The sequence below is a fragment of the Mandrillus leucophaeus genome, unplaced genomic scaffold (genome assembly GCF_000951045.1).
Source record: "Mandrillus leucophaeus isolate KB7577 unplaced genomic scaffold, Mleu.le_1.0 Scaffold163, whole genome shotgun sequence".
Lineage (NCBI taxonomy): Eukaryota > Metazoa > Chordata > Mammalia > Primates > Cercopithecidae > Mandrillus > Mandrillus leucophaeus.
Window position 1 is genome coordinate 1,231,209 of NW_012101621.1, and position 10,047 is coordinate 1,241,255.

Here is a 10,047-nt window from a genome sequence, read left to right on the forward strand (position 1 = left end):
GAAGATTTTGATGGACTTGAGAAAATGGGATTACATGGGGTAGGGGATGATATGGTTGGAAAGAGGATAGAAAGAGGCCATGGTTCTAGGACTCACCTCTCCAGCCCAATGTACTATTAGCCTCCCATAAGCACTTTGTGCTGCCATAATTCCCAGCAATTTACAGGGAACATTCTCCCCCTGCGTCTTTGCTCAGGTTCCTTGTTCAAACAAGAATGCTTGCCCTTCTCTACCCTATGCCCTCCCATAACTGCACAGGTCACTCAGGTCTTAATTATATTACATGGCTATGTTTTGGTTCCTTTTTTCACCTTGTATGTCTTATCTCCCAACAAAACTGACCACTTGGTGGGCAATGACAATGTCCCAAGTCCTGTGTTTCTTGCCACGCTTAGTACAGTGCCTTAAATGGAAGGTGTGCAGCAAATATTTGCTGTGTGATTGATTTCTTGATGAAGCCCTTTGAGCTGATGTGCAGGCAGTAAAGTTGCTGAATGAATCAGAGTGATAACAGGTGTGTGGCTCATCTAGGGCTTCAGGGCAGTCTGCACAGATTTTCAGAGGGTAAATTCTGCCCATCCTTGATTGTCGTACCTGCCAAGTTCTCAGGTCCAACAGGTAAACTGTCCCATTGGCAGTGCCAACAGCTGCTCTTTGCCCATTGGTGGAGAAAGCTACGGCAGTAGGGGATGAGGAAACTGCCAGAGACAGGCTGGAGCTAGAGAAAGAGTAGGAAGAAAGGGAGGAAATAAAAGAGGGAATGCAAACAGGAGTTGATTTCTGTGCTTCTGTGCCTGGATCCCCCTCTCCCAGTGTTTCTGGTCATCCTTATTCTTCAGTTTCAGAAAGAGCTGCAGCTAGATCTCTGGTGGGCTTACTAGGGTCTGGGGTCAAGGTCTTACCTTTGCTGATTTTTCATGGTCTGGGGTTTATTAAGCCATCGTAGTGTGTGTTGGAGGTGCCATCTCTGGGAGAGCAGCGGGGCTTGCTGGCAAAGAGGTGAGTCCAGGGGCTGGTTGGCTGCTTGCTGGGGCAGGAGCTGGGGGTACTGGCTGAGGATTGAAGCCTGCTGCCTCAGGAAGGTGCGAAACACCGCAACATCAGCCTCAGGGAGCTTTTGTTCCTCTTTGGGGACTGAAGAAGCTATAAAAGAGTGGCAGAATGTCACCGGGGAGCCAGCTAGATCCCATTAACCCCAGCACCAAATAAAACCATATGGTGTGTCTACAATAGTGAGTCTCAAAGTGTGGCCCTCTGGCCCTATATCAGGAATATCTGTTAAAAGTACAAAGCTTCGGGCCCCACTCCAAACCTAGGGAACCAGAATATGGAGACCCAAGGATCTGTAATTTGAACAGTTTCCTAGACAGTTTGATGCTAACTAAATAAAGTTGAAGAATCTCTGGTCCAAGAGACCGAGGTGAAAGGTCTCCTGAGAGTCACATGCTCACCCTCTTGGCATTTTCAACTTGAAATGGAAATTTGAATCTTTTTTCCCTGACACCCACACCCCCGCCCCAACCCTGAGCAGGGCCCCCATAAGCACACCCAGGAGTCCCATATCTCAGAAAAGAATCCAGCCAGTGAATCATCTCACCATAGAGGGCATGGGTCTCCAAGAGCCGAGAGACCAGACCCAATTCCAAGTATGCAGCCACCACATGGATGTTGGTAAGAAACTTCGAAAGAAGTCCACGGTTCCCGCTCTGGAGCTGAGAAGGTCAGATTGGATTCATTAGGGATGTGAAAGGGCTGGTGAGAAGGGAGCGTTTAGTCTCAGAACCTGAATACAGAGATAGGATGTGAGCTGCGACAAGGGACTTGAAGAAGAAGGGCAGGAAAACAAAGGAAAGAGGTCAAGGGAGTTTGGGAGGGGTGATGGCAGCAGTGATGGTGGAGATGGTAAGGGGGAGAGGGGTCTCAGAACAGCCAAAGCACTCACTTTGGGAAAGGTGTCTATGGAGTCTAGGAACTAACCAGGTGGTAAGGCAGGTCTACTAGAGCCTCAGGAGGGCAACTTCGGAAGGTGCCTGAGGCATCAGCGTCACATGTCTTCCAGAGCTGAGCTGCATGAACAGATATTGAGAAAGGCTCAGCCTTGCATCATTCCCAAGGGCAGTAGGTGAGCTGGCCAGCAGATGGGAGCACAGTGGGTGGTCCTGGCCTCCAAGCCCAAGCTCCACACTCAGTGCCCAGGCTGACTTGGGCTGCAATCACCTGCAATGAGGATGTGTGCCGTGTCCGCTTGCCCTGGCCTCTTCCCATAGCGACGTTTAGCTGCTGTCCTCAGGGGCCCATCAGGGAGGCATAGCCGGGCACCAGGGCGCTCCAGAGGGCCCTCCCCTAGCAAACTGTCCTCATGTGAGGAAGAGAGAGAGGAGAAGGAAGAGGCCTGTCAGTGAGCACCCTGGCACAGCAGTGGGCTCCTATGCCCCTCTCAAATAGTGTGGAAACTGGAGCAGCTGGAGCAGTAGCCCATTCATGGTCTGGGAGCCAGACGTTGAAGCTATACACAGGGCCCTGGCTCAAAGAAGGGAAGGCATAGAGAGGTCAGCAGGAGCTCAGCGGGGGCACCTGTACCTGCGCAGACTCTGGACGAGGTAGGCAAACGGGCCCATGGGGTAGGGGTCTCCACTGTTACCAGCAGCCACTGCTTCTTCCCAGCTCTTAGTCCCCTTGGGTAGTGTCCGCCACACACTCAGCACTCCATGCAGCTGGTCCACAGTCAAACCTGAAAACTCAAGCTCTCTGAGGCCCTCACCTAACCACAGAGTGTCCCCCACCCCCCACCCCACCCAGTCTCTCCTTGCACTGCCTGCTGAGAACCCAGTGGAACCAATGTAATCCGAACCTTGGCCCTCAACATCCCAACCCACCCACCCCAAGCACTGACCACTCCGTGTGACCTCTAGGGTGGTCAACGCCTGGGGAAGGACATCAGGCCCGTGTTCCTGTTCCAGTGTGCTCAGGATGTGCTGCAGCAGCAGGGGGACAGTGGCAGGCAGAGTCCGGAGTCTCTCAGACACCTAGGATGGCGGGAGGACAGCCTCGTTCAGTGTGGCGGGAGGAGAAGCAGCTTGGGTTGTGGGATAGGGAAGGGGCAGCAGGAGGACAGCGGGGAGGAATGAAAAAGTAAAGAACAACGGTGGGAGAGAGGTGAGGCGAGGTGTGAGGTGAGGATGGGGAGTAGGTGATCACAAGACAGCAAAGGACATGGGATAGGGATGAGACAAAGCAGCTGAAGAGAGAATGGGAAGTGGTGACTGGGACTTGGAAGGTGAGGAGAACCGACCTGCTCATACAGCGTGAAGAGCCTCAGATGATCGGTGACCAAGCGCAGGTAGAGCGGCCGGCCTGATTCTCGCTTCACCAGCAGCAGTCGCATCTGACAAGACTCAGGACTCACGGTGGGGTCCAGGAGGGCTGCCCGCAGCCAGCCCTCTGCCCAAGCACCAGCCCCTCTGCCAGGCAGCTCCTCCTCTGAGAGTCCCCAGCAGGCACCAGGTCCGTGGCATCACCCCAGGACATAACCATCCCCCTCCTACACTGCTCTGCCCAGCCAGCCCTGCCAGAAAACCCCTGTGGCTCAGCCCACCCCACAAAAACCACTTCACTCATCCCCTCACCCCAAGAGGCCCCGGGAAGGTCATTCACCAGGGGAAGAGGGCTGGGGGACATTATCAGGAACCACAATTTTCTTATTAACAACTTCCCATGGACAGAATTTCTGAGAAAACAAAGGAGCAGGTCTGCTCCAGGCAGCTAGCAGCCTCAGCAGCTCAGGTCCTCATAGTTCCCAGATTCACCCCAGACACCCACCAGCCCTGGCCTAGAACCCAACCTGGTTGTTAAACGGTGACTCCTCCAGCCGCTTCCCATACAGGGCCAGCTCCTCTCTCACCAGCCGGGCCCGAGCAGAGGCCTCCAGAGGCCCCAAGGCCACCACGTGGGCACCCTGGCTCTGCTCAAGGGTCTCCCCTAGGCCTGCATCCCTAGACACACTCAGCACCAGGTGTACACACTGTGATATTTGGGCAAAGGGAAAGGAAGGTAGAAAGAAAAGGAGAACCACATTGGAGAGGCCCCTCTCCTCCCTGCTGTACCCCTCCTTCTCCCCAGCCTGCCTCCCCACACCCACCTCCTTCTCACACTCACCCGGGGAAGCTTCTTTGGGATCCAGTCTGAAATCAGCTGCCCATTCTGGTCCACCAACCTATCAGCCCCATCGATGATCAGGACCAGCGTCTGGCCAGGATGCAGGGACTCAGCAGACTTGGGCAGCAGTCTCTGGTGCAGCTCCCACACCAGGCTTCTGTACATGGAGATGAAGTCAGGGTCAGTGGGAGAGAGAGAAAAGCAGGGGTGGCACCGTGGACGTCAACAAGGCTGGGCTCATTGGGGGATACCCACCGGTAGGTGTTGGGGAGGGCACCTGGCTCTTTTAGTTGGCCATGCAGATAGGTACAGAGGCGTCTGAGCAGAGTGAGGGCAAGACCCTGGTCAGGACGAGCCCCGGAAAAGTGGAAGAAGACTAATGGTGCCACCTTGGCCCCATCAGGGGCCTGCAGGGCTGACACAAGAGATGCCTGCATGTGACAGGAACAGAAAACATGGTCACATTTTACATGCTTGAGCTCCCTGTGCCTTACCTCCTTAGCCCACATAGCCTTCCCTCCCTCCTGCCCAGGCCCCTGAGACTCTGTACCAGGAAGGCTGTCTTGCCCTGTCCTGACTGCCCCGTCACCAGGCTCAGCCTCCCATGGTGCAGCATCAGCTGCTGCACTGTGTCCTGAAGAAGGCGTGGCCGGGCAGTACTCGGTGGCTTCTGCAGCTGCTGGAAGGTGGCCTGGACCAAGTCATCGTCTGGGATGGACACTGGCTGCTCCAGCAGGGCCCCAGGCTGAGGGTAAATGGGTCAGTGACTATCCATGGTGCCTTGCTCCTCAGGACCCCCAGGCTAAAACTCACAGAGGCCCCACCAAGTTACTTCCCACCCAGGACAACCCAGACCACCCCATGTCCCTCTGCACGCCTCTGGTCACCAGTGCTTCTGCTGACCTGCAGGTAGAGCTTCTGGATCGTATTCCACACATCCTGCAGAACCAACTGACCAAACTCCTCCAGCCCACCAACATAGGGCCTGCCAGCTGCCACACCCCCCCACTCACAGGGGTACCTGTGGGCAAATCAAGCACAACCAGGTCAGAGCAGGCCTGGCTCCTCTCACCACATCTCTGTACAGGTGCGCCCTACCTCCCTCAGCTCACCTGCGGCAGGTAATCCCTTTCTGTCTGCTTAAGTAGCTCTTCAGTTCTGAGATCCGACATGCGGCCTCTTCAGACTCAGAAACAAAGTCAGATTTCCAGGCATCTGGCACAGAGCTGACCACCAAAGACCCCAAAAGTTGGAACACTCAGACCCCAGCCAGCCTCCCTCCACCACCCACCAGACATAGCTGGAATTTCCTGAAGCTCCTCAAGTAGAGATCTCCTGACTCCAGCACCAAGGCTGACGTGGGGCTGCAAAGGCATGCTGAGTCCTGTTTCTGCCTCATAGCACTCCCCTTCTATACTCTGAATACTGAGGAAAGAAGACTAGCCTGTCTGACCTTCTGGGGAAGGAGCCCCAACCTGCAGGCAACAGAGAGTACCTGAGGAAGCTGGAATCCCGGAAGTAGATGAGAGCTTGGGCAGAGGGCTGCAGACGTTGGCTCCGGTTCAGGAACTGCATCACCTCCATCTCTGTCACAGAGCGCCCTGAAGGGTACTGCTGGGCCTGTGGGGAGGGCAGAGATGGTGGGTTTAGTCCTAGGCCACAATGACCCTCCCTCCAGACCTGCCAAGGCCCCAGGCCTCCTGTATCTGTGATGTTCCTCTCTCCCTTCCTCCAGGCGCAAGCAATAAAATATAGCTAATAGCTAATGTTTTTTATTTATTTAATTTTATTTTCTGGAACAAGGCACTATTAGCTAACATTCATTGAATGCCTGTCATGTATTGAGTATTCTGTTACAGACTTTTGTTTTGGTTTTTTTGGTTTTTTGAGACTGAGTTTTGTTCTTGTCGCCCAGGTTGCAGTGCAATGGTGTAATCTTGGCTCACTGCAACCTCCGCCTCCTGGGTTCAAGCAATTCTCCTGCCTCAGCCTCCCGAGTAGCTGGGATTACAGGCACCCACCATCACGCCCAGCTAATTTTTGTATTTTTAGTAGAGACGGGGTTTCGCCATGTTGGCCAGGCTGGTCTCGAACTCCTGACCTCAGGTGATCCACCCACCTTGGTCTCCCAAAGTGCTGGGATTACAGGCATGAGCCACTGCACCTAGCCCTGTTACAGACTTTTAATTCTCATAGTCATCCTCCAATGTAAATGTCATTGCTTCTCTTTAATATAGGGAAATTGAGGCTAGGTGAGAGTAAGCTGCATTCCACAAAGCCACACAACTTGTAGATGACAGAAGGGAGATCAGTACCCAGATCTATCTGATGGCAACACCTAAACAGACCTACCCTCTTACTTTTGCTCTTGGCCAACCCCAGAGGCACTTCTCAAAGGACTTTTCTCATCTAGAGCATGGTCACTTGCAGTATCTTCAGCCTATATTTCTCGTCAAGTCTCAAGGACCTGCCTGTTCATAGTCCCAGGGTTTCTGACAGAATGTGGCTTCTCACAGCCTCTGCCCCAACCTTTGCTTCCTCCCCAGCCCTCCTCCAAACCTATCTGCCTTACCCAGTGGAAGTGTGGATGGTCAGGAAGGTTGTAGCTGGGGGGAATGTATCCATAACGGGAGCCCAGAATCCCCACAAACAGCTGTGCGTTCTCCACCTCCCCAAGGCACACTTCCAGTTGTCTGTAGGCATGGTTATAGGGACATGTGGGAGTCACTGGGGGCATGGTATCAGGGAACATAGGCACAAATAGGGAGACAGGGCCCTGGCTCACAACTGAGAAAAGAGAAGGTAGGCTGCTCTTGTTAGTATCCAAGGAGCGACTCCTGCCTTCACCCTCATCCATTCTTGCAGCCCCAACCCTGCCCACCTCAGGTCCACCACTCAAGCTCCTCATCCCCAACCCAGCCCCTCTTCTCTGCAGCCCCCACACCTGTTCCTACGGGTCTCCTCCTCAGTGACGCCCCAGCGGAGGTCGATTCCGTGAAGGCTGATACGGTGAGGGGCTGCTCGGGCCTGCAGTGCTGGCAGCACAGACCTCAGCAGTAGGTCCCGCTCCCCATGCATGTCTCGGAAAGTGGATGAAATAAAAAGCCGGATGCTGCGCCATCTGGGGATAAGCAGAGGGTTGGGCTCAGTCTAGGGATGAGCCCCATCACCTAATCCAGATACTGCTGTGATCACCCTTCAGCACTGAGCATGAGCCAGGTACGACAGACAGCAGACAGGCGCCGAGCAGACCTTCAGAGAAGCACGTGCTAGTGGTCTCAACTGCAGGGCCCTGGAATTTAAAGCCCACTTGCTATTTCTTGTACACCTCTCCTTTTTCTCGTAATCATTATTATGTATTTACTGTTTGTTCATGACAACACTGTGAGGTAAGCACTATCATTATCTCCATTTTAGCAATCAAGAAACTAGGTTTTGTTTTTTTTGTTTGTTTGTTTAAGAGTTTTGCTCTTGTTGCCCAGGCTGGAGTACTCCGGTGCAATCTCGGCTCACCGCAACCTCTGCCCCCAGGGTTCAAGGGATTCTCCTGCCTCAGCCTCCCCAGTAGCTGGCATTACAGGCATATGCCACCACACCAGCTAATTTTGTACTTTTAGTAGAGATGGGGTTTCTCCATGTTGGTCAGACTGGTCTTGAACTCCCCACCTCAGGTGATCCGCCCACCTCGACCTCCCAAAGTGCTGGGATTACAGGCATAAGCCACCGCGCCCGGCAAGAAACTATAGCTTTAAGAGATTAAGCAACTAGGCCAGATTCAAATTACTATTTGGCAAAGCCACAATGAAAAAGCCAGAACCTGTACTCCTAAGCCCTCTGCCTACACCCTGGCCATACGGCCATGATGTCTGCCGTCGTCTTTGTAATCTGACTTCCTTTCCTCAGTAGAGAAAGGAAGGGCTTGCTCACAACCTGACAACTCCCTGTGGTAGAAAAACCCCTGCCTGAGAAAGAGGAAGCGTACCTTCATGAAGAGAACAAGCGGCGCCTCACCAGCTAGAATTTCAGCCCCAGAGTTTCTCCGGGTTTGACTGCAGCCTCTCCCAATTCACAAAGGCATAGAAACACAGACTGACCCTTGCTGGGAAATAGGAGCCAAGGGGCTTGGAGTGTCCTCTTCCAGTGGCCGGAGAGACTGGACCCCTGTCTTTCCTGGGGGTGGTGGAATCTTGAATATTTTGTCCATTTGGCCCACATGTTCCAAAAGATGGGAGGCCCCATGCTCTGCGATGAACCTGACATAAATAACAAGAGTCAAAATCAGTGAGGTCTCCGAAAAAGGGCAGGGGGAAAAAGATACGTCTAGGTTTGGTCACCAGTTAAGTGAAGCTCCTTAAGAAGATAACCATAAGCAGTTTATACAGACTTAAAATAAATGAGGATGCAGAACCATAGGAATGAAGGAAAAAAGAAGCCCAACTCTAGCCCCTCCTGCTGTGCATGGTAATCATAAACTTGCTGTTGGGCCAGGGGCAATGGGCTAGGGTAAGGTGTAAAACTTAAAGCCATCCCAGTCTGGGCTTGAGCAGCTCTGAACCAGTCATAAAGGCTCCCTGGAGAAGGAGGAATGTGTCTGAGGCTTCCTAATAGGAGTTGAGGGAAATGGATGGTATCCAAAGGAAAAGGCAGGGGAGAAAACAAGTACATAAGAAGGCAAGGATGGAGAGAGAGAAAAAAATGTGAAAAGATTTCTATAATTTAGCTTAAATAAATGTAATTTTCTGTGGATCAAGAATTGAACAGAAGCCGCAGTGACATGGCCATCTCTTGATAGTGAAATCTCCTATGTCCATTTTCTTCTTTCCTACTGGATATAATATAATACAAATTTGGCTGAATACCAAGATGGCTGGAGCTGAAGCTGACATATTGAATCATGCGGTAGAAGCTGAGTATTTGAGGATCATGCAGCAATAAGAGAGAAAGTGCCCAGGTCCCTTTGACGCTGTGTTGCTGCTATGCCTGGATGGCTGTAAAAGAGGAGTGAACTATCTTACTTTAAAAAAGAAGTGACTGGAGCCGGGCACGGTGGCTCACACCTGTAATCCCAGCACTTTGGGAGGCGGAGGTGGGTGGATCACGAGGTCAGGAATTTAGGACAAGCCTGGCCAACACGGTGAAACCCCGTCTCTACAAAAAATACAAAAATTAGCCGGGCACGGTGGCATATGCCTGTAGTCCCAGCTACTTGGGAGGCTGAGGCAGGAGGATCGCTTGAACCCAGGAGATGGAGGTTGCAGTGAGCCGAGATTGTACCACTGTACTCCAGCCTGAGCGACAGAGTGAAACTCTCTCAAAAAAAAAGTGACTGGAGTAGAGATAATCCCCTAAAAACTTCCTACCAAAGTCTCCAACCCTTTAGTATCCATTCTATACTCACTTCAGTATCCCATCAGTGCAGCCTGAGAGTGTCACATCATTGGGATTCAAATCTGGTGACCTGGCAAAGGAAGAAGCAGTCACTAACCATCACAAACAATACCTGGAACACAGTCACTGCCCACTAACATCCCAAGATGAAAACCCCACTTCTACACCTTTAATAGGGTTATGTGGTAGGCTAGGGCTAGGGTAGACTCTCACGGAGGGGTACAGAGTTAGGCTAAAATGTCCACCCGAAGTGCAACAGAGGTAAGAAGGCAGAGTTGGGGAGATCCCTGTCAAGGGGGAGTGTCCTATGCTTTGGCAGGCGTAGAGAGGAAATGTAGACCACTAATTTCTGACACTGGGCAGGAAGTATAAGCACCCTTACAGGTATTGTACCCTTCTCAGGAGGATACCAACAAAGAGGCACTTGGAATTCACATGCTGCCAGTAAAGCTGTTTGGCCACATTTATCATTCCTTCATCCATGCTTTGGCCAAAGAGGATGAC

At 52.4% G+C, this 10,047-nt stretch overlaps 1 protein-coding gene across 1 annotated transcript in view; it reads right to left on the minus strand.

Moving 5' to 3' along the window:
* Positions 1–10,047, minus strand: part of TEP1 (telomerase-associated protein 1) — a 47,403-nt gene that overhangs the window by 10,968 nt on the left and 26,388 nt on the right. Inside the window, exons 14-32 of the mRNA XM_011976291.1 lie at positions 9,554–9,613; positions 8,250–8,408; positions 7,100–7,276; positions 6,728–6,848; positions 5,651–5,775; positions 5,268–5,381; positions 5,059–5,176; positions 4,706–4,900; positions 4,411–4,586; positions 4,156–4,312; positions 3,842–4,021; positions 3,293–3,385; positions 2,894–3,026; positions 2,581–2,731; positions 2,218–2,351; positions 1,978–2,066; positions 1,598–1,712; positions 903–1,143; positions 595–718 (exon numbers count right to left, since the gene is read on the minus strand). Coding sequence (XP_011831681.1) covers positions 595–718; positions 903–1,143; positions 1,598–1,712; positions 1,978–2,066; positions 2,218–2,351; positions 2,581–2,731; positions 2,894–3,026; positions 3,293–3,385; positions 3,842–4,021; positions 4,156–4,312; positions 4,411–4,586; positions 4,706–4,900; positions 5,059–5,176; positions 5,268–5,381; positions 5,651–5,775; positions 6,728–6,848; positions 7,100–7,276; positions 8,250–8,408; positions 9,554–9,613 — 2,662 coding nt within the window. The remainder of the gene's footprint in view (positions 1–594; positions 719–902; positions 1,144–1,597; positions 1,713–1,977; positions 2,067–2,217; positions 2,352–2,580; positions 2,732–2,893; positions 3,027–3,292; positions 3,386–3,841; positions 4,022–4,155; positions 4,313–4,410; positions 4,587–4,705; positions 4,901–5,058; positions 5,177–5,267; positions 5,382–5,650; positions 5,776–6,727; positions 6,849–7,099; positions 7,277–8,249; positions 8,409–9,553; positions 9,614–10,047) is intronic.